Raw genomic sequence first — 24,052 nt, 5'->3', positions numbered from 1 at the left:
GCCGGGCCGGGCCAGGCCAGGGCGGGGCGGCCGCAGGAGGCCGCGTCGCCGCTATAAAAGCGGAAGCGGTAGCACCACCTCCGTTCCCCTTGCCCGGTTCATTCCGCTTTCCTTTGCTCATCCCGCGGACATGGCGCTGTCCGGCGACCCCCATTTCAAGAAGCTGGTGGAATGGCACAAGGCCAACTCCTCCAAGCTCGTCCTGCGGCAGCTCTTTGAGGCCGACAAGGATCGCTTCCAGAAGTTCAGGTGAGGTCGGGCGGCCCCGCGGCTGAGTGGGGCAGCGGCCCGCGGGCCCTGGGGCTGCCGCGCCCGGGCGGTGCCGCGTGCGAGGCCCCGGGCGAGTGCTGCCGCAGCGCCGGGGCCGCGCTGGGCGGGGGGCGCGGTGCCGGCCGGGCCCGGGCGGGCAGAGCTTACGTGGCCCCCGCTCCGCTCGCTCCCTCCCCGCGCAGCCCCGGGCGGGAGCGGGGCCCGGCGGGGAGCGGGATGGCGCACGACCCCGCGGTGCTGTGCCCGCCACGGCGGGGCCGCGCCGGGTGCTGCGAGGCCGATGGCGGCCCGGGCACATGCGCCGGTAGCGCCGCCGGGGGGCCGGGCCGGGGGCGGGGGGAGCTCCTCGCAGCCCCTGAGGGCGGCCGCGCCGCCTGCCCTTGACTCATCCTTGCAGCAGGGTACGTGCTGGGCAGCACAGCGCCCGCTGCTCTTGCACAGCCGCACTGTGGGGCCGGCACTCGCAGCCTCTCGCACCCCGTGCTTAGTCATGATAAGCTCTTCGATAGAATCGCGAGGGGCCGTGCATCCCTGTGAGCCCCCTCCGCCCGTACGACCCTGCCCTGAGACGGGCAGCGGGGGCTGTTGAGGAGGTTTAGCCCTCCCTCGCCTCACGCGATCGCTGCTACAGAAAATGCCTTGCAGCGCGTTTTGGTAGAGGAGGAAGTAACAAGTGGAAGCATGGTGATAACGTTCAGCGCCTTCATCTTGTGAAGTGGGATTCGTATTTTCTGCACGCTGGAGACCGTGCTGAGAAGGCACGTGTGTGGTTACGTTGTTGTACTATAGCAGCAGTCGGAAAAGTCTAATATTATGAGACGCATCCCAGATTTGAGTTTTAAAGTGAGTCTGGGTAATAGAGGCAAACTCACCTCTAGAGTGAGTGATAAGACTTCTAGAGTGTTGTGGTAAGACTTGGTGTGTGCATCAAGCTTTTCATTACTGTCCTGCGTAAAGGGATTCTTTTCCCCTTTTGAGCTCATTAGAAAATTCTTACATTGTAACTAAAGATTGTATATGAAGTCCTGCATATCAGTATATGAGAGATAAAATACCACTTGCATCGATGGAAAAAGTATGCTAAATTTTTGGAGTACTGACTTCACCTGGCACTTTTAATGTGGCTTTTTATATTGTTAAGAAATTTATCAGTAATATCTTATACAAATCTGCTTGATCCTCACTAGTAGGCCTAGTTCTCGAGGCAAGTTTTTCCTTATCGCCAGTATTTTTTTTTGGTGAAGTGGTCTGTACTGAGGTTATTTATTTCAAATAGCTGCCCTAATTCATGTCCTTTTGTGCTGCCCATAAGTAAACAGTTGAAGTGTCTTAAGTTTACTTCATCTATCTTAATTCTTTTTTTTTTAATTATTTCAGTCCTGTTTCCTGATAAGTTGTTTCATTCTAGTCTAGGAGAACTTCCTCATAGCAAAGTACAATTGCAGAGCTGACAGCTTCACTGGTACTCTTACCAGTGCTGGCCACTCTGAGCCAGATCAGCAGGAGGATGGTAGTCAATACCTGTTGAAAACCAAAGTAGTCTGGAGGTTTGGCCACCTGGTCCTGTGTAGTTTGCAACTTCCCTCATGTGAAATTAGACTTTATGAATATTTTTTATTTCTGCTAGATATTGTTGTAAAATCATTGACTCCCTTCCTTTTAGAAGGAAAAGAGAAGCGGTACCCAGGTGAAAGTGCTTCCTGATACTGGTTCAGGAGGAATTTCAGACTGGTGTGAATAGTTTTTAATCTATTTTATATCTGAGCACAGGTGTCTTATTTAATATTGTGAGAAGCTTATACTCACTGATTGCATCCTATAGAATAGATATACAGAAGATCCTTTCTTCCTTTTGTCCTTTTTTTTCCTAGTTCAGAATTTGTATATCCTGTTTTCCTGATAAGAAGTGTAGTCACACCTGTAAGAGATCTTTGCCTTCTTTGCCCCCCAAGGTGGTAAGGTCTGGTAGGAGCAGGAGTTCTTATCAACAGGGGTTGTTCACTAGAAACTGCTGGTTTTGAAAGGGTTAGAACAGATATGATGCAGCCATCATAAAATTCAGCAGGTAAGACATACCTGGGTGCTGACAAAGGTACCCCTGATGCAGACAGAAAGCACTAGAATGATGCTCCTGCTGCTTGGCTTGTCCATTATCAAGGATAAGAAAGAGCCTACAGTGCAAATGGAAAATGTGATGGGAGATGAAATCGTTGAGATGCTGCAGGTTAAGGGCTGCATCACTTAGAAGTGGCTGTGGCTTACGTGACAAGGCTCTTGTCCCCCCTGAGCAGCACTGCCATGAGCTGCTGCATTGCAGAGTGGGTAGTTGGGCAGAGCACAGCTCAGCTGCAGGGTTTGGGGCTTCTGTCTAAACAAAGGGTGGAGGGATCCCTTGCTGTAAGGGCTTAACACAAGATTACATTGTACCCTGTCCGCTTCACCTTGTGCGTGGGAAGTTAAATCTGGTAGCCGTTACTTGATTTGGTTTTGCCTCAAATGTCTTGGGTGGCACACTTCTGCAGTTTCTTCAAATGAGCAGTGGTTTGAATCAAGCCATAATTTCATGATATACTGTCTTATAGGTCTAGTGAGATTGATTTTCATTCATATATGTAAAAGAATGTATTGTAGATGTAAAACATGTCAAGTAAGTACAAAATCCTTTTCATTGTGGAGTAGAGCACTGGGAGAGGCTATCATCCGCAGTTCAGTACAGGGGAAGCATTCCTAAACTCACAAACTGAAGAAGTGTTAGTATACCAATGATGTTGATGTATCATTAGTGAAATGTGTTCAAGTCTGAGATGTCTGTAGATAAATGGCATGGAATTTCAAAGACTTGTTCTTATTTTTTCTTCTGTATCAGTGAATAGCAAATGTGGTGGGTGAGACAAACCAGTCCTTCCTTTAGCTAGCCATATCCCATGGATCCTAGTGCTGAGTGGTCAGGGGAAATTTCAGGATCACTGCTGGCAGCCTGCTGAAGAGAACGGTGGTTAACAGCATTGATACTGCTTTTTCTTGTTTGTCTGTGTTCTCACTTATTAAAGAAATGTGGTTCTAAGACTGTGCTTGAAGACACCTTCCTTTCCTTATTCACTCATATACTTTAAGACCATAAAAAGGATGTTATTGTTAATGAACAGTTAATGAAGTTAACAGTTAGTGAAACCACTGAAATGTTAAGGCCTTGCTGGTTATTACAGTTATTGCAAGTTCAGCTCCATTCTTCCTTTGAAGAATCGTGCCTGCTCTGTCATGTTATGTATGAATAACAATTACGTGATGGTGTGTCCCTGTGAAGTCTCTGGCATATATGGCAGCTGAAATGACAGAGCATGTTTCTGTGCTCAGGTATTGAGAAAGAAAAAGAAGGGGAGACAATGAACAAGGCAGAAACACTGAGAATTTTGATGGCTGCAATTTCCTGGGGGGGGGAGGGGCGCGGGATGGGTGTGGAGCAACAGGGAGAGTAAGATGTGCTTTTATCAAAGGCTGACTTACAGAATTCAACCCTTCAGTTAGAGTAATTGCATAGATTTGGTTGGAAATGATTGCGAAGAAGAAATTGAAGGTAAAAATCCAATGTTGTAAAGGCCTAGAGGAGCTGTAGAACCTATCACATAGATACAAGGATAGTAAATACAAATGGGCTCACTTGGTTTCTACTGGGCTACCATTTCTGTGTTTCCTCTCAGATGTGGGCGTACAAATGCCTGTATTCTGAAGGGTTAGGCTGTAGCTTGCAGATCATTAATTAAATAATTTGGAGACATCCACTGAATCAATGAGGACTGTGAGACTAAACCATGTACAAATGGGGTTTAATTCTGTATAGTAGTTGACAGAATGCTTCTGGTACATGAAGTTGTACGGATTTTTAAATTAGACTTGTTGAAGACTTGGACCTGTAGGAAGACAGTTTAATTTTCCAGCAGCAGAAGAATGTGACAAGCTCTTTACTGATAATACATAAGGAAAAGGTTTATTATTGCTAGAGAATGCTGGTGGCTCAGTGGAAACAGTATTTGATTGTCCAACTATACATCAAACATACTTCACTGTATTTGGGTTTTCACAAGCAGAAAGTGGACACTGTAATTCAGGTTGTTGAAAAACATGGTTTTCAAAAAAACAGCAGTCATTTTATAAAACTTGTTGGGCAAATTGGTCACTCACATCTTCTTTAATAACTTAGTCTAATTAGGATTCTCATTATTTTGTAATCTATAGTGGAGTTACTATTGTCTTGCTTAAAAGAGCCACCCTTCAGGAATGTGCAGTTAAACAACCTGTTGGTTTTGACAGCTTGACCTTGAATACTGACCATGGGGATATCTTACTGGATTACTCCAAGAACCTTGTTACAGAAGAAGTGATGAAAATGCTGATGGAACTGGTAACTATTTAAAATCTTGCATTAATGAACAAAATAGTTTTTACCTGCAACTCACTATTCTAGCACCATTTACAAACATTAGCTAACAAGTTAAAAGGCATCTGTTTACAAATCTTGGCAGGATTCAAATTCTTGCATTATCATCTAGCCCCAAGTTACAAAGCCATTTTTCAATGCAGATCTGCATAAAAATACTTACTTTAAAAAAGGAGATTTTTTTTTTTTTTTAGCCTAGAATCTAGTGGGTCACTTAATCCATCATAATTTTTGTTTCCCTGTCTTGTGTTAAATGTTCATGCTCCTTAATGTAGCTGCACCTTTGTAGTGCGTGTTGACTTACCACTATTTTAAGAGGAATCTGTATTTACCTTTTTCAGGCAAAGTCAAGGGGTGTGGAAAGTGCCAGAGAGCGCATGTTTAGTGGAGAGAAGATCAACTTCACTGAGGTAAGGCTATTTCTGTCCACGGTTCTTTCCACTTTAATTGTGCCTGTGTATTGTGGATGTTTATGCATCTGTGTAAGCAAAGTCCTGAAAAAACTTACTTTAAATACTCCTTTGAAATGCTGAGTGGTTGTGATGTTTGCTGCACTGTTTCAAGAGAAAATTTTAAAGTTCTTGCTAAAAAACTCCTTCCTTCAGTGTATCTTATTTTAGATGTTTTGGTGGTGGTTTTTTTTTTTTTTTTTTTTTCTCTTCCCTCTTTTGTAGAGAGGAAGATGAGTTAGACCTTGCAAAGGGCATGGAGCAGAGTATTGCATTCCAGGTATCCCTTAAATGCTTTTGCCTAATGTTAGTGTTCCTAAAGCTTAGTAAACTGCCTAAAGGGTGTGAGGGAGGATTGTGTAAGACTTTCTGCTTTGGGCTGTGATGCTACTTGTCTTTGGGTACATTTAAAAGTCAAGACTATAAACAATCTTGGGAAATTAGCCATGCATTTCAGTAAGAGGATGAGTACCTTCCTCTTTTTGTAGATCTGAAGGTTGTAGTTATGGTTAAGTCTTTACTAAAACATACAGAAAGCCAACTGTACTTTTTCTGGTATTAAAAATAGGATGAAAACTGAGTACTCAACAGTATAGTGGGTTTAATTAGTCTGCATTAAAAATTAAGGCTACTTAGTATGTTTGAGTCAAATTCAGAGAAACCAGTATTTCCTTTGACTTTGCTTAAAATCAATCAATAGCCAACAGCTTGTGCAACTTGGCAGTTGGACATTGTATTGTTTGTGAATGATTCATGTTTGTAAAAAGGCACAGACACAAACATACAGTTTCACTGGAGAAATGGTTCCTGTTCCTTCTGTGTTGATGCCTTCAATTTGCAGATGTAGCTAGTGAAAAAAGAAAGCGGGGAAAGAGGGTGAGAAGTCTTAAATCTGTTTGGAGGGTTGTTTTGTCAGACACTGCCTTTCACTAGCCTCACATAACACAAATTATTACAGGGTTAGCCCATCTCTCACTATATATTATAGAGTTGTTCTTTGCTGTGTGTTGAGAGCAGATGTAGCAGCTGAAGTCTCAGAAGGATGCAATTTTCACAGAAAGCACCTAAACACAATACTGAACTGTGATATGTTTGGCTTCTGCTGCTAGCTCCCTCTTTTCCTACTGTCTTGATGCCACTTTATATATCTTAAAAGTCTAGAAATGCTTCTTTTTTTATCAGGCTGTTTTTCAGTTGCTTCTTTCCAGTTCAGAAGTTGACTTAGAGGGGGTTTGCCTAATTTTTCTGTTTGTATAGAATATCAAATCAGGTTCATTTGGCTCTGGAGCTTGTGGACAATGTGAAATTGTCAGATGTTAAGCAGGATGCTGTCAAACAGCATGAATAAACCTAAAGCAGTAAGACATAAGGGAGCTGCTTGACGGCAAGAACTGACTCGTCCACTACTCTTGATCTGCTTTAGAACATTCTTTGGATATTTGTCTGAAGTATTTTAGACTTGTCTGTACTTGGTGCTGCTGGCATTGGCTGCATGGTGTGTGCTTATGTGGAAATTCTTTATAGTGCACCTGTGTGTTGCTGCCAGGTGTTTGTCCCAGACGAGTTAAAACTTGGAGCTTGATATGGTACAAAGAGCATTACAGGGTAACTCATCTGAACACTCATCACTGGGACAGTCTTCATAGCCTACATGATGTTTAGGGAATACTTCTGCTTAACCATAGAGATCAGGTCAAGTATGATGACTGCTCTTGATTAGACAAAGCATCCTTCAAGCCTGATAGTGAGCAGTACTTACCAAATACCATCCCATGGCTGAGTGCTGCAAAAAAAATTCTCTGTCCACCCCAAATTTGAGTGGGTATACTTTAATTAGCAAATGAAAGAGGTTTTTTGTATTCCATGTCAGTAATCACAAACTCAATGATTTTTGAATTAGCATTTGGTATTTAAATCATAACTTGGCAGTTCATATTGTCTGTGTTGTCTGTCTCACAATGCCTCTCATTGTAGTAAGGAACAATGAGGTAGAGCAGACTAATTTTTTACTTTGTTCATTAGTATTGACTAATTCTTTCATTCTAGATTAAAACTGCTATGCTCTTAAACAGCTGAACTGCAGGCCAGATTTCAGTGCTTTGCTTTGTGTAACGGTGGAGAAGTAATATAAAATGGTGCACGCTAAGAGATTTTTTGTCTTAAACACAACGGCTGCCTACGTATTTGGTGTGCAAGTGTTCAGGCAACATTTAATTGTGGGCAGTGGATGGAGGGATGTGGCTATTGTATCTGTTGTCAAATGTTTAAGTTATTTGTCTCTTCCTGTATGAAATGGTCTACTTGGGATAATTGAGAAGATGCCAGGGAAAATAACTTCAGCTGCTTGTTGTAATTGATTTTTTACTATTGTCATCAATAAGAAACAATTTCTTTCTTGTATACCTAAAGCATGCCAAAATAAAGATCACTGAGTAGTGAATATTGCTGAATTCTGAACCTCAATCTCTAAATGCTTTTAAAGGGATTTTGAGCCTTTTTTCCCAAGTAAACTATTACTTTGCATATTGTGCTGTCATAAGCCCCCTGCACCGAGTTGAAGTGAGAGGGTGATTGAGGTAGCTGCTGATGTGTGTATGTACACACACACTGAAAATACTGCTCCACTAATCGCAGTTAATCTAAAGGAGTTTTAAATCTTGAGGATTGTACTTGCCTGCTGGATGGGGCATCTGAGGCCCTGGGGTATAACTGGAAAGCACTTGAGCTTGATTTCTTTCCTTTGTTTCAGAACCGAGCTGTGCTTCACATTGCTCTGAGAAATCGCTCCAATGTGCCAATCCTTGTGGATGGGAAGGATGTTGTTCCAGAAGTAAACAAAGTGTTGGACAAAATGAAACATTTCTGTCAGGTATAGTACCACCACAGCTTATTTTTCATATATTTGTTCTATATGCAGCCAGGTTCTTACATGTGTATTGTGAAGTGTTGATTGTAGACTGGTTCACATGAATTATTGTGTCCTTCTTTGAGACTTATGATACTTCTGGCTCAAGCATGGAGTTGGAGCTGGTTTTATTGATTCACTTTTTTCTTTCTGTTTCCAGTTGGGTTTATTTTTAATGGGCTCCCTAGATCTTGCTCTTTCAGCAGTAATCTTGTATGTACTCTGGAAGTCTTGTAAATCATTAAGTACCATTCAAATATTACTTTATTTCTTGCTAATTTTTCAACTAATTGGCTGCATGAGGTAGAAACTGCCTCTTAACATTTGTGTAAAATCAGGAGAGAGGTAGAAGTTCCCAGCTCAATTGCTGTTTGATTATGCTCTATTTAAATAGTTTCTTAAGGACCTTCTGGTTTTAGGTCAAATTACTTTGATTTTACTGTTTGCACTAAAAACTCCCTGAGTAGTTTTAATGTGTTTTAAACAAGGCTGTGAGGTCCTGGACCTGCTTGCTTGCTGTTGTGAGCCTTATGCAGGTGGTAGTGCCCTGTTTCACTGGCAACTCATACTTCTAACCTATGCAAAATGAACTTGCAGTCTGTCCATTTCTTAATGATAAATTCCAAAATCACAGTAACTGGCACCAGTGAATTTGGTACTTTCCTCATATACTGTGACAATTGAATGGCAATGGAAATTCAGTGGTGTCTGCCACTGTAGGATTTCTAGCTGATTAAGGTTTTGGTAGTGCAAAACAAGAGTTTTCACAGGTGCCATCCTCTTGTTTGCTGTATGATTTGAATTTTCAAAGCCTGTGAATATCATTTTCTATGCAGATGTATCTTCTCTGCAAAATAAAAAATCATGTTAAGCAGTTTCTTTGAAAATACTAACAAAATATGCTGGTTTCAGTCACTTACTTAGCAGATGGAATTTTAAGACTATGTATCCTCTGAGGTAGAGGAATGCTGTATACTAAAAATGCATTTTCTGTTTGGAAAAATGAAAAGCTTAAACATTTGTAGTGAAGGAGAGCAAGTACCAGCATAACCAAGTGCTTTGTAGAAAAATTGCTTTAGACCTGGGGAATGTACTTGGAAGTATTCATGATACTAGAAAGATTGCTTTTGTGACTGGAACAGATTGAATGCATAGGTGGTAGATGATGGACAAAATTCAATGTAGAGTTTGTTATTTAATGATTGTGATTTTGTTTTGAAACTCTCGATGACTCTTAAAGAACAAGAACAGAACAGGAACTTGCACCATGTGCTGTTAAGGTGAAGCCCAGAAATAAATCCTAATGCAAAGCATACTTGCAATAGAAAAGCTTTTAGAATGTCTGGTTTGCCAGTAAATCTCTTATCTCTGACTTTACTAATATTGTCGTTCAGTTGGTGAAGTTTTTGCTAGTTAGACACTTAAAGAGCTGCTTCAGGTTCAAATATTTGTTGTAAATAATTTAATGCCCAAGATGTTTTCATTTTTGGATAGATGTCTCTTGCTTTAGCAAACACTGTAAGTGCTACAGCGATCCACACAGAAGGGGAGAGTTTAACTTCAGTAAGTGTTAGAAGTAAAAACACACTGCAACATCAATCTGAGACATAACGCAATGTGTAGGTACGAAGGTAGCCCTGACTGTAGGCCTTAAGGTCCGGAGGCTTGAAAGCTGTCCTTGTCAACTTTCTACAACAATACCTGAAAACAAAGCCTATTTCCAGGGTTGGCATCACTAGCTTTAGTGTAAGTATAAAATGGTCATTGCATTTTTATTTTTTTCTTGCCACAGAGGGTCCGTAGTGGTGAATGGAAAGGCTACTCTGGAAAGGCAATAACTGATGTGGTCAATATTGGGATTGGTGGCTCTGACTTGGTAAGCTCCTGACTTCTATGCACCCTGCACATCTTTGTGTGCATGCTTACAGTGAGGATAAATTCTAATTGTGGCTTCTATCCAGGGCCCTCTGATGGTAACTGAAGCCCTGAAACCGTATTCCAAGGGAGGCCCTCGTGTCTGGTTTGTGTCCAACATTGATGGTACTCATATAGCCAAAACCCTGGCTGAACTTAAACCAGACACTACTCTCTTCATCATTGCATCAAAGGTATGTCTGATACAAGCACTGCCTGTGACTTGCTCTGCCTGTAAAGAATTCAGTCAGAAGAGATGTCTGTCCACAGGAATGTCTAGATCAGGGGCTTCCAGTGTGGATTATTTCTAAACAGGCCTGTTGTGATTCTTTCTAAACTTGCAGTACAGGCTTGTGTTGTTGCTGAAATACTTGGGGATCTGTAAGTCAAGTGCTGAGAATTACTTAACCTAAATAAGATACATGAAAAATTTCATGTTGTCTGGGGTTTTTCTCAGTCAATCCAGGTTTCAGTTTTATTCACAAAGTTCGTTTTCCTGCGCTTCTCTGTAGGTGGAGTGTAGGATCCAATGTCATTATTTCTTTGAAATTCTGGATGTTCCTTAATTCCTAAATGTCTTTTGGTCCTTTATTTTAAGTACAGTGTTACTTGTTAAGTGTTCTGTTTTTTTGCATTAATGAATTGCATGTAGTTTTAAGAATCTCCATTTTATTTTAGGGTAGTCACAAAATACCTTCACCTAAATAACTTAAATGCTGAGTTATTTGAGCACTATAAATACTAAGCTGCTTTACTTAAAGAGGTAAAGATAGTCAGCTGGTACTTCATAAGATGACACTTATTTCTGATTACAGATTGAATAGCTGCCTTTAAGTCTTGCCTTGCTAAGAGCTTACTCTGTAAGCATAATTGCTAGCAGCCCTCTTCCTCTGAGGAGTGCTTCTGTCTGAGAAGAGGAAAGAGGTGGAGACAAACTTCATGATTATGTAACTTGGGTTGTCTTCATTTGTAAAGTACAGTAGAACCTTTCTGCTGTTGGAGACAATCTGCAACAAATGAACATGTGTGCAGTGCTGGCCATGCTCTGCACAGTGCTCATTATCTTATCTTGGCTGTGCTGTGGCTGAGCAACAGCTTATGGAATAATAAGGAAATTACACAAAGTAATACTAATGGTCACTTGGAATAATTGAGTCCAAGGATCACGGTTCAAAGGCTTAGAAAACTGCCAAATTGAAAGAGTAACACTTGAGTTTGTTTGCCAGACTGTAGTTAGATAATTGGATATATTTGGAAGAGGATGAATGGCATTTTTTTCTTTCCATAACAGGCTTATGTTTCATAATGAAATATTTCTGGAGATGGATGAGAGTAGGATGAATCTAATGTTCACCCTTAAAGCTAAATTTTGATGGCTGAATAAATCAGAATGGTTGTAGATACTTGCAAAACTGCATGACTGAACTTCTGTGCACACTTCATGAAGCAGGAAAATGTTTTCCTCTAATCAGTGAAAAATTATGACAAGAGTCTTGGCAGAAATGAGTGTTCTTCCATGAAAAAGTAGGAATTGAAGAACAATAGGACAGTCAGCTTGGTTATCCTGTTTTGATGTTCAATTAGTTTGTTTTTAGTTGAACAGTAAAACTTTAGTCTTTTACTAAAAAATTAAAGACTTTATTCTCAAGGTTTTGAAGAACAGTTTGGGGAGTGGGAAGGTAGGAGATGGGGAATAATTATTCAGATCTCAGATACATACTAGTTTAAAACAAGATGGGTAAACCTAGCAATATTAGTGTTTACTGGATTCATAAGCTTGCTTTTTTTTGTAATCTGGCAGCAGCCGTGTATTAAGAACATCTAGAATCGCTCTGCTCTGGTTATCTGAACATGTGATGCTTTAGTAACCTGAAGTTGTTTCCATTTTAAGAACAGTATTTTACTTATTTGCTTGCTTTCCAATATGCAGACTTTCACCACCCAGGAAACCATCACCAATGCAGAAACGGCCAAAGAGTGGTTCTTGCGTGCTGCTAATGATGTAAGTCTGAGATGTTTAGCTTAAGTAACAGAATGCAACAGCTTTTGTTGTGCAATTTCTTCATGATTATTCTGTGTGCTTTGGAGCAAAGCCAGTAATTGCCCAAACATAAGCTTAGTAAATTATGTACTTAGATCATTTCAGTACTTTGTTAATGACTGACCATTTTGTCCAATCAAAGTGATAAACCCACTAGTTTTTCATTATAAATAGTTGTCATGTATCGTTCCTCCAATCTTGCCTGTTAAGTAATAGAGTGTAGTGTGTGCCTTAGAGCTGACCAATAATTTGGTAGAATGACTGATATTGAAAACACAAGAATACTGTGTATGGCATTACCTTTAGATTATTGCCAAATCTTTAAAAACTAGAAATGAAGCTATGGTTGGAATGATACACTGACATTTCTATGGCAGATGGCTGTGCTATGAATAAAACCTTGTATTTGTCTCATTCTCTCCTATTTCTAACTCTTAAAAGGAAAAAAGCAGATACTGCCTGTTCAGGTAATTGAGACGGTCTGTAACCTGTTCCAGTCAGGGTGACTGTACTTAGTTTGAAAGCTGGGCTTTGAAACTCCTCCTTACACTACTGTTCAGACAACTCATTTTTGTTCATCAGAACACCTTCTGAAAGACTGAGGTCTAAATCTGGAGCTTGACCTTTATCAGTAATTCAAGTTGTCTTGGTTTCTTGACCCTGGCTGGAAGGGCAGTGGATGTATGTTGAGCACCATCTGCTCCAGAGCTGCTGTGGTGGTGTCCAGGCTGATAACAGACTCTGAAGGAGAGGGTGTGCCCCTCTCAAGAGGGAGTGCTTCTGGAGGGCTTGGTGAGAATATCATCAGAATGTTCTCTTTGGGTGTGCTGCCAAATCCCAAGCTGAATCTGAATAAGATGATTACAAATTAATAACACAGAAACAACTGATGATAGTCAACAGCTTTTTGTTTAAATGGTAGCAGATCAGCTTTATAACCAGAAATGAAAATAGTTGAATTCTAGATCTAACTGTGTGTTTATTTTTCTTAAGCCTTCAGCTGTGGCCAAGCACTTTGTTGCCTTGTCTACCAATGCTGTAAGTATAGCCAATCTAGTGTACCTTTAAGACAGCCTTACTTCAAAATCCAGTAGGGAAGCCTATCTTTTAAGATGCTTGAGTACCAAATTTCAGCATTCCTCTTGAAAGGAAGCCTTTTTTTTCTACTCAAAGTAACTGAAACACTTCTAGAGTATTGAACTGTACCAAGACAGAACCTTGATTATAGATGTATGCTTTTTCTGCTAGAGCTTTAAATCTGAAATTGAGAGCTCTTGTGCTTGAAATGACTCCTGTTATTAATGAGTGTTACCTCTAATTGCTTAAGTGTGTGTGTGTGTGAATGCAGTTACATAAACAAATGTTATTCTAAACTCCAGGTAGGAGCAGAAGTAGTGCAGGCAGTTTGAATAAAGCTTATGATGAGCACACTGATGTGGTGCTTCATTAAAAAGTATGAAGTAGAGTGACTGGCAGCAATTAGCACAACACTGCAGTCATTGACAGGCTGTCAGGGACTGACATTATGGTTCTGTTAAATGTAAACTGAATGCCAGTCCAGCTTTAACTTTATGGCCACTTAGATTCATCAGAAAATGAATGTATGCAGTTTTTAATAGTGAGTAGTGATAGTTATTTCTGGAAATGAAAATGTAATTTTTGTGATAGATGCTATGCATTTTTTAAAGTAGATGTAGTTGTGGTATTGTTTGTTTAATAGATACCTAACTTGTGTTTGTTTGCTTGGTATAAAACTTTTTATGACTGCTGGTTTTACTTACGGTGTTTTTACATGTTTATTTTAGCCTAAAGTTAAAGACTTTGGAATTGACCCAGAGAACATGTTTGAGTTTTGGGATGTAAGTAAATGTCTAATATGATGTGGTAGGTGTTAACTGTTAGCTTTTTCTGAGGCAAATAAGAGGATTCCAACTAGATGTCTGGAAACTGCAAAAGCACCTAAATTATAGGAGTTGTGTTCAGTGCACTGAAATACCTGAAAGCCCTTAACTAAAGGCAAATTGAGAACTCTTGCCCATTCTGTTAAAATCCTCCAGTCAAAAGTCTGAAGAGGAGTATTCTATGTTCTTAGCTGTCTAATCAGCTGTTGAGTAACAGGAGATAGTCTTGGCTTATTCCTCTGTGTGAGTAGTTATTATAAGCTGTGACATTTGCCTGTTGGTGTCTATGGTGTATAACCTAGGCCTAGTAAAGGTCAGGCTGCAGAAATGGGAGCCTGATTGGAGATTTTGTAGCAGATGCATATTTTAAGTATACTGCCCTTAGTCTTGGTCCTTATACTTAATTAGAAACAGGTTGGTTTGTCTCATTGACTAATTGCCTGACAAATGAGTGGCTGTTCAGAAGTTTTTTGAAATGCTACCTTCCCTAAGTGTCAGAATTTTGCTGAAGCAGGCCTTCCCTGTAGAAGAGTGATACTATGAAAGCAGTTATATAAGCTGCCAATTCAGGATTTGGAAGTGAACTGGCATTAAGGTATCTACTTCAGCAGATGTTCTAAAAATTGGACAAGTAGGATAACTTCAGACTCTCAGCAAAGGCATACTTAAGGATTAAGGGTGCACTGTAAAGTGCAGGTTCCCTTGGCTGTGCCAAATATATACGGTGAACTATCACCAGAAAGAATATTGATTTTTGCTGGGAACAGTCTGAACACATGCTGCTGTTTTCTAATAGTTTGAATGTAAAAGCCTTGCACTTCTGTCAACCATCTCTTGTTTGCAGTGGGTTGGTGGCCGCTACTCCCTGTGGTCTGCCATTGGTCTCTCCATTGCCCTGCATATTGGTAGGTATTCCTGTGATGTCACCATGCCAAGAATTGCTTGCTTGCTTCAGGAATATAACTATGGAGTACATTAACAATAGTAGATTGTGAGTCAGATTTGGGGCAAATCCTATTTACCTGCCTACTCTAAGTGGTTGGATGTGGGTGCTAAAAAATGACCTGGAATGCAATGGAAATGTTGATATTTTAGTACTGCAAATACAGTTTCAGAAATTACCCTGTACTTGGGTACGAGTAGTTAAATTCCATTGCTTTAGTTACATAGCCAAAAGTGCCTGATTTATGTAAAGCTGTGTCAGTGTTGAAAATCAGACTTTGCAACTGGCATTCCTAAACTTGAGGTAGAATACTTAGTATCTGTAAGTATACACACACTAAACACCAAAATCCTGTCTCCAGGTCTGCATATGAGCTCTGTTTAGCATTGTTAACTATCTCTGTCTCCTATTAATTCCTTTTGTTCCCAGTACTTTGTCTAGGCTATTGGGCCTGATGATTGCATTTGTTCCCTCATCACTGCTTTCAGATGTTTAAAGTCTGAACCTATAATGTTGTTTATTTTTCTAGACAAAAGTTAGAATTCTCTTAGACTGGGGTTAAAAGAATAACGTTGGGTTTGGTGTTTTTTGGAATTATATGAATAGGAGTTTTCATGTGTAAAAAAAAAAAAAGTATTATAAGAGCAAAATAAGCAAGTCAGGCACTTACTGTTTTGTTTGCAATAAACTATTCATTGCTGCTGTCAGACAGATTTGGTGCTGACTGCTGATGTGCCAGCCTATCTGCACTTCTTAGACCCCTCATCTCCCACAGCTGGCCTCTGACCATAGGTAGAGCTGCTGCTTTAATTCCAAACGCTTCATCTCCTAATTGCTATGTAAGAATCAGGATTTCTGTTTTTGCAGGAAACGCTAGCCTTAGTGAAACTATTCATTGGGGAAAGTGAATGGAGGTTTAAATACCCTAACTATGAAGCAAAGAAAGCTCAGGTGAATAGTTAAGAGAGAAGAGGGAAGGGAGGGGTAGCTTTTTTCTTTGAGAATATCTTATTAGAGCTGTTTTTCCTCACACAAGTGCAGAAATCCCTGCTGTACTAACCTTGCCCTGTTTTTTTGGGGATGTCTCTTCCACTGGCTGTGAAGTGTTGAAGTGTTCAGACTTGCTGAAAACTGTGGCCTCAAAGCAGCCTCTGTATTAAATGCCTCTGTTTTCCTTCTAGTTGTTCGTTCTACCTGAATGGAGATTTTAGGCAAAGGTTTTTGAATCATGTTTCATGAAGTTGGGCTTGCTCTGAAGTCTGGGCTTCAGGCATAAGCAGATACCTGGCTTATGGGATGCAAATTTCAGGAGAAGTCTTAAGTGCAGCTTTAAACTCGATTAGTAGTTGGGAGCCTTTGCTGCAAACAGGGAATCAAAACTGTTTCACAATTGTCTCTATAAGAAAAATGAAGTTTCAGTTCTAATAGTAAATACAAACTGACTTCTTTCCATTGTTAGGTTTTGACAACTTTGAGAGTCTGCTTGCTGGAGCCCACTGGATGGTGAGTGTGGGATGCCCATTTCAGATGTTCCTCTTTTAGACTTGTTAGTAAGGAAACTGAAGGCAGGTTGGTTTCTAAAGTTCAGCTCCCCGTGTCCTCTTGACAGTTTGTGGGAAGCGCTCATTGGATCAACACAACAATAAAAACAATGTAGGAGTTGGGAGGGATGGCAGCTGCTTTATCAGAAGTGTAACTTTCCTTTGTGTCACATAGGATAATCACTTCCACACTGCCCCCCTGGAGAAGAATGTGCCCGTTCTGCTGGCCATGCTGGGGGTGTGGTACATCAACTGCTACGGCTGTGAGACGCACGCCTTGCTGCCCTATGACCAGTACATGCACCGCTTTGCCGCCTACTTCCAGCAGGTAGGGCTCGGCAGAGCAAGGCTTCCTACAGCAAAGTGAAGATAAGCTTCTGTCCTGGTTCAGGGACCTGAATGCATGTGTCAGTTAAAACTGTGGTCACTTAATTCATGTAATCAGCTGCCTAAAGAGCCTGGTGCCAAGATCAATATCAGCTTCTTTGCTCACTTAAAGACGTTTTCCTCATACCTCTGTTATCTTGATGTCATAAATTAGGCAGCTGTATCCCTGATGCTTAGAAAATTTCTTTAAACAAGACAAGCACTATTTATTGTAGGTGAAGTATGTATGGAAACTTGTACTGATACTGAGTGGTCCTGGCCTTCCCTTCTTTAGGGTGATATGGAGTCTAATGGCAAGTACATTACCAAGAAAGGCTCTCGTGTGGACTACAGCACTGGCCCTATTGTGTGGGGAGAGCCTGGCACCAATGGGCAGCATGCTTTCTACCAGCTCATTCACCAAGGTAAACAAATTATTAAATACCTTGTTCTGGAATTAAAGTCTGAATGGCTACAGAGCTGCAGGAGTCTGCAGAGTTTGCACTTGTTTAGAGGTTGGCGTCTTATCTAACCTAGCATCACATTGCTATGGGGTTTTTAATTAGTGGCTTGTGAAGGCTACAAGATGCAGGTTTTAGGTACAATGAGGTGGTCAAATAAAGCTGAAACTACTGAGCTGTATTGTTACTTAACCCTGCTGCAAATAATAATGCTCTTCCCTAAGGCTTTTGAAAATGACTGAGTCTGCCAGTAACTCTGAAAATGGGGTGAGAAGTAAAGGTTTTTCTAAGACTTACCTGTTGCAGGGTTATTGACCTGGCTTTTCTTACAGGAACTCGCATGATTCCCTGTGACTTCCTGATCCCAGTGCAGACCCAGCACCCCATCAGAAATGGCTTGCATCACAAGGTAAGTTCTTACTTAGGGCACCATATTTATTGTGGCTCAAAGCACTGAAGCTTACTTGGTATTGCATTGTGTGATATTTCTAAATGTCCCTTTGAAACTATACACAAAGGCTCTGTCAACATTCACAATAGATTTAGAAATATCTAAATTATAATTGCATGTTATATGTAATATATAATGCTGTGGTATGTTTATTCTTGAAGGATTTGCAGTGACAGCTCTTGAGGCAGCTCAGTGGTCTTTCCTGTGGGCCTACTGAAGCTGGAAAGAGTTAAGCAATTAAGTATTTGGAGAGAAAACTCCTTGAAGAATTGTAAGGAATGTAATCCTTGCAGAGTAGGAGGAAGCAAATTCTCAGACCTGATGTGACAGCATCTCTGAGGAAGCTTTCAAGTCTTAAATTCTAGGACAAAATTGGGTGAATATAATGGTATGGCTGGAGTGATGGCCCTCTGCATAGATGTTTTTAACCTGTCCAGTTTTTAGTTTAATGTATCATCTGACTAAGGATTTTCAATGAACTAAGATTTTTCTTAACTTCAAAGGTGGAAACATGTTCAGGTCAACTATTTACTGCATACTTCAGAAAAAGCATCTTTACTCACTGCATTTCAGTCTTCTCATGATTTCAGTATACAAGTGCTATTTAAATTGTGTAATAGTAGTTTTTCATCAAGTAACACCAAATACAGGTGAAAATTTAGAGTATGACTCCTCAAAAGAAGGGGAGAAAAGATTTCATTTGGCTATGAAAAACTTATTGTATCTTCAGGTAAGACAAAACCAGAGATAAATTTGCAGGCTAACGTTAGACAGGGAGCATTAAACCAAAACCTTGCAGTGCATTGGTGGGGATTGGTGTGTATGGTAAGCTGTGGGGATTTTCCTGCATACAGATGAGTAAGTACATCTTAGCTGGTTACCTTTGACTAATCTTTGCACATTTCCACATTTTTCCACGATAGGGTGTAGCATGAGATAGTCATAGACTATACTGGGCAAAAGGGCTGTGTGAAGTCCTGGCTCCTCTGGTCTCCCTTGCTGCCATCTTCAGCAGGGGCAGGATTCTGGAAAACTGTCTTGGTTGTCTTTGGATATGTGTACTCTAAAATAGTAATTAAGTCTCTTGGCACTCTGAGGTAGGAAGCAATAGCTAAAACTGCTGCATATTTTACTGCCACAGTGTTAAAACTGGCTTATAAGTCTAGACTAGGTCTTAGTTTTTCAAGCACCAGGTACCACTCTTCCAGCTCTGCAAGGGGTAATTTGTGTTTATTTTTACCTGCTAGATCCTTTTGGCCAACTTCCTTGCTCAGACTGAGGCCTTGATGAAAGGGAAGACGGCTGATGAGGCTCGCAAGGAGCTTCAGGCGGCTGGGCTGAGCGGAGAGGCTCTGGAGAAGCTCCTTCCCCACAAGGTACCTTGGAGGCTCAGGAGGTGCTGTGGTAGTGAGGGCTTTGCTGGGGGTGAGAGGGCAGCTGGGATGGAGTGGCACCAGTGGGACCTTGGCAGGGCACTTGGAACAGGCTGTGAGCAGCACTTTGGCTCTGGAGCCTTGTGGGGTGTTCCAGAAAAGATGGGCTATCTCAGCACTGCCCTAGACTAGTGACTTTTGGGTTACTTCTTGTAGCCCACAGTAGCCAGCAGTGATGCTTGGAGACACATTTTCCATTGTGTTTGTGATAAAACATGGAAGTGATACAATTTTATGGCTGAAGGCCTTTAAAGCTTTCAGGACTTTGTATTTGCTGCTAATGCAAATAGTCCAGTGTGGACTCGAGAATAAAACCTGCAAGTTTCTGATGTAAATTTTACAACATATGAGATGACAATGTAACTCTTGTTTTGAAAGGTCTTTGAGGGAAATCGACCAACCAATTCAATCATGTTTACAAAACTCAACCCCTTCACCCTGGGAGCCATCATTGGTAAGTAAATAGATTTCTCATCTGTGAATGCTAATGAAGACTTTCTGATCAAGTTTATTGATAAATCTCTTTCTGCTTATAGCCATGTATGAGCACAAGATATTTGTTCAAGGAGTTGTCTGGGACATTAACAGTTATGACCAGTGGGGGTAAGTTTCCTTGGTTTGTTTCTTGTATACTTATTGAGAGATTATTGAATCTATCATGAGTTAGAGAAAAGACAATGAAAAAGTTTTTTACTTAGAGTGCATGATTATGGGATGGCTTTAAATGAAAACAGATTTTCTGGGGATAGGTTACCATGCCATAATGCATTATGCATAGGTTAGCCATGCATAATGACTTGTAGATAACAATTTTGGCTAAGCACCTCTGTTTAGTTGAATTTAAAAAAATACTATGAATGTAAAAATGATGCAGTAGTGAGGAAGATAGTCAAGCAAGCTGAACACATGCTCTGAGAATTAGGAAGGGAAATGTATTTATAGTGTGTGGGGAAAAAAAAATATTTTACCTCTAGAAACATTTAGTAGGCAGTTTGAGTGGCATCTGTTGAGCCACTCAAACTGCCTACTACTGGTGGTCTGATTGACCACCTCTTATTTTTCCTGTACTGGAGAGACAACATTCCTGGTAGAGGTCTGTGTATGTGGGAGCCCTTGGTTTCATGCAGGCTGCATCTGTGACTGAGGGCTGTGCTGGAGCTCCATGAGCACAAAACAGCAGCTGGGAGGAGTCTGTCACTGTGTCACTTAAAAATGAAAGACTTAATCAGGAGCTAATCAGATTCTTTAATCTGTAGTAATATGAACTGTACAATATACTGTATGTAGGCTTAGGTAGAGGGATTGGGAAATAAGATTTTTCAGGTGCAGCCTGCCTATGCTGTGAGGGGTTGTTTTGAAGAGCACATTTGCTCTACAGGTGTAGAATATCAGTTTACACTAAGCTGCCTTAGTCTTTGTATTTGTTCTTCAGTGCTACGCAACCACAGCATGTTTTATAACTAAATACTGTAGCAGAACCTGCTGGGGATGCTTCCAGGCTGCAACTCAGCTGTTCATTGTTCAGGTGACACAAATCACCTGTGAATGATTTGTGATGAGTTATGAGCACTGTCCTGTTCAACAATGAACAGGAGCCAGCTGAATGTATTCTGCACTGGGGCAGGCTGCAGAACACAAGTGAATACTGAGGTGAGAAGACTCTGCTTAACTTCTAAAACAAAATCTTCACTTAGACATCCTGTAATTTGAGCTGTCTGCTCAGCTAAGCAACTATGAGAACTCCAGTTTTTCATGAATGGCACTGAGTTGAATACTTTGACAGTAATTTTTGAGGGGTAAAATATCACAGTGTTCACTGGGAAGTAGCTTTTTTACCAGCATCTATTTTTAATATCAATGGCTTATAGTAAATACAGTAAGTTGGTAGCACTAATATTGCTTTTTTTCTTTTGATTTTATAAATGCAGAGTGGAGCTTGGAAAACAACTTGCCAAGAAAATTGAGCCTGAACTGGAGTCAGATGCTCCAGTGACATCTCATGATAGCTCAACAAATGGGCTCATCAATTTCATCAAAAAACACAGAGCTTGAAATGAAATGCTTGGAGGACATCGACAATCTCACCACCGAATACCCAAATCTGTTGTAGTCGTGCTTTTTTTTTTTTTTTTTTTTTTAGCCACTTCTAACAAAAATAGCACTTTATGGATGTAGCTCTCTTCACTTGTTGCAGTTAATCTTGTTGCGTCAAGTGTTACAAATGAAGCTAGTTTTGTGAAACCTGAGGTTGTATAGTTGCTTTCTGGTTTTGTGGCTGTTAATCTGTAAAGTGCAACTGGTATATTCCTCAATTCTGATCCCTCAACTTCCTTAAAGATGATCACCTACTGATACTAGAAAACAAAAGGTATGATGGATGAGTAAAACTTCTTCACTCTATCTTTAAAGTGCAGCCCTGGTTACATTTGCCTCACTCACTGTGTAAGGTCCTCTGAAGGCAAGTAAGCTGACTTTTGTCTTTCTGGATTGGTTCTACTGTAAGCTGGAAACTAGAATGTTTTGAAAGAATCAAATCTACAGCTGTAGGTTGTTTGGTTAGATTTCATCCTTCTTGAGCAAGATACAGATTTTTTTTTCCCAGTGCTACTGTGAAAATGCAAGTTTACTGATGTTTGGTAAAAGGTTTCCTTTTTTGTCTGTAAGCTATGCGGACAGCTATCCAAAAAGGAAGAAAGTTCCTGGAGTGACAGTGATATCGTAGCTTCTCCAAACAGTTTTCCAGAGTTTGTGAAGCAAAAGCTTGGGATCACTTGGAGAAGAAATGTAATTTTGGTATCCTCCAGGGGCAATTTCTCACTGTTTAATCAGCATCACTGTCTGACAACAGCAATGAGAAAATAGAGAAACCTGCTTGTCACCAAGTTGTTTATCCTCTTTTGTTCTCTTCTACTCTTGACCTCTTTGCTAGCAAACTGGCATGCTCTGGCTATTGTTCTGTAACACCTTTAATAAAGGTAAGACACAAGCATTGAAAGGAAACTTTGGTTCTCGTACCCTCAACACTGGCTGCCCTGTGTGAGCTGGGACCCCTTAGTGCCCATCTTTGCTGTGCGGCTTCACTGGCCGGGCTGGGCGCTGAGGGCTGGACCTCCCTGATGTGGCACCTGCATTGTGCTTCACCGTCTGTCTGCAGGGGTTAGGATCGGACCTATGGAGCAATATTTCCGTATGAAGCATGGTCACAGAAAGAGAAACCCACTAGAGGGAAGCAGCCTGTTCTTACAGGAGGCTTTAACCCTCGCCTCCCGCGGTGCGCAGGTGCTCGGCACAGCTTGCTCCTCTCCCGCCGTGTCCTTGAGCGCCGGGCCGGACCCGCCCCTCTCCCTGAGGGCGCTCTGGCCGCGCGCGGGGCGCCCCCTGCCGGCGCGGCCCTCAGGGCTCAGCCCGCCGCCTTCCGCCGCCTCACGTGAGGGAAAGGTGTGTCGGCAGCGTGCCGGATCGCCGCCGAGGCTGCCGAACCTGCCACCCTCGGGCTTACAGGCTGCGCCCAGGGCTGCAGGCAAACACAGGGATGGAAGCAATGAAGAAGCTTTAAAAAGCTGGTTTTTTGCTGGAGTGGTTGAGGCGGCCACAAGTAATGTGTGTGGGAGGGACTGTGGGTGCATTTTGAAGGTGACAGTATAAAACTCACATCTGGTTCAAGAACCTGCTGTGAGTGACAGGAATGTTTTGTGGCCTTTGGGGTCTCGCTATTCATTGGTCTGTCCTTACGGGGACTCGGCACTGGTTTCTGACCTGTGCCCTGACACATGTTCTGTGAGGCAATGCAACCATTTTGTGACTCAGGTTTCTGGAGCTCCACTGAACTGGTTTAAATCCTTCTGTTTAATATCAAGCCGCCCTATTCCTGCAAGAATAAAAGTGATTTCTTCATGAATTGTACTCTGGTAATGAGAAATTCCAACCCATTGAAGTCTACCTGGGAAATTGTAATGGGCATGGTTGAGGTCTGATGAAACTGTCTTGTCATATACAAGACAGAATGAAAGGTAATGATGTGCCCAAAGTAGGCAGAAACTTGTCATACCCCTAAAATGGCACATGCTCCCTAATCCTCAACCCCATCCCCAACAAGACCTGTTCCTCATGAAAGCCTCTGAGGAAATACTGTGTGGAGATGCTTCAGCTGATGTAAGTTAAGTTGATGTATTTTACATTTGTAATGCTGATTTAACTATATAATCATAATAGTATTTCAGTGTGAAAACTAATCTATGAAGGTATTTTAGGAGTTCTTGAGAAGGTAATTTCTGTATTCATGGGAAAAATCTGATACTTAAAATTATGCTAAATTCATATTGTAGTCCCACTGGACATGTACTTAATATAGATTGTGTGGGTTTGAGTTCAGTGGAGGAATATGATAGTATAGCAGTTGATCTAGAAAGACTGTCTTAAAGAGCTATGTGTGTGATGGCATCTTCCAGTCCTTTTGTTTAAAGAGGATTTGGCAGGAATAATCAATGAGTGATCCCTTAGAGATCTGCAGTGGTAGTGCTGGAGTGCTCAGGTCATGTGTCTGTATGGATCAGTCAAGTAAAAAGATAGCTTTACCTCATTTGTTCTTTACCTTTACCTATTTCAGGTATAGTGTTTGTTTAGATGTTCTTGAAATTATTCTGCTTTGGTAATTCCTGCTGTTATTTTTTTATTTGGCTTCCAGAGAGAATGGTTAAGCAATTTGGCTTATTAATAAAAATTCAGCAGAGAAGAACATGCTTTTGGCTTCTAGGTCAGTCAAACTTTAATGCTAGTAACTGAATTGCTCTACTTTCTCTGAAAGAAAACTTTGAATTTTTGTTAGTTTTGTGGCACACGGGGGTTGTCAAAATAGATCAGATAAAAAGTAGTCCTAAAGCAAAACATGTCCGGAGGGCTTGTAATGTCCAGATAATTTTTTATGTCCTCATTTTTTCTCTTG

General features: G+C 41.1%; 1 protein-coding gene across 1 annotated transcript; it reads left to right on the top strand.

Moving 5' to 3' along the window:
- Nucleotides 1-22,110, top strand: GPI (glucose-6-phosphate isomerase). The gene is made up of 18 exons (XM_039558234.1): nucleotides 1-249; nucleotides 4,579-4,669; nucleotides 5,047-5,115; nucleotides 7,904-8,023; nucleotides 9,852-9,935; nucleotides 10,021-10,167; nucleotides 11,904-11,975; nucleotides 13,008-13,052; nucleotides 13,820-13,873; nucleotides 14,760-14,820; nucleotides 16,318-16,361; nucleotides 16,575-16,727; nucleotides 17,061-17,190; nucleotides 17,559-17,635; nucleotides 18,925-19,053; nucleotides 19,489-19,564; nucleotides 19,647-19,713; nucleotides 21,039-22,110. The coding sequence occupies exons 1-18, from the start codon at nucleotides 131-133 to the stop codon at nucleotides 21,160-21,162; spliced, it is 1,662 nt and encodes a 553-aa protein (XP_039414168.1). The 5' UTR covers nucleotides 1-130; the 3' UTR covers nucleotides 21,163-22,110.
- Nucleotides 22,111-24,052: the final 1,942 nt, after the last annotated feature.

Source organism: Corvus cornix, chromosome 11 (assembly GCF_000738735.6).
Source record: "Corvus cornix cornix isolate S_Up_H32 chromosome 11, ASM73873v5, whole genome shotgun sequence".
NCBI lineage: Eukaryota > Metazoa > Chordata > Aves > Passeriformes > Corvidae > Corvus > Corvus cornix.
Note: the sequence above shows the minus strand (reverse complement) of the source record. Positions and strands in the feature narration are given on the sequence as shown.

What these genes read in the sequence shown, in the direction of transcription:
- GPI (XM_039558234.1), top strand. Translation starts at nt 131, where the DNA reads ATGGCGCTGTCCGGCGACCCCCATTTCAAGAAGCTGGTGGAATGGCAC. An exon ending in GATCGCTTCCAGAAGTTCAG is followed by an intron (nt 250 to 4,578) that starts GTGAGGTCGGGC and finishes TGGTTTTGACAG; the next exon opens with CTTGACCTTGAATACTGACC. An exon ending in TTGCCTTGTCTACCAATGCT is followed by an intron (nt 13,053 to 13,819) that starts GTAAGTATAGCC and finishes TGTTTATTTTAG; the next exon opens with CCTAAAGTTAAAGACTTTGG.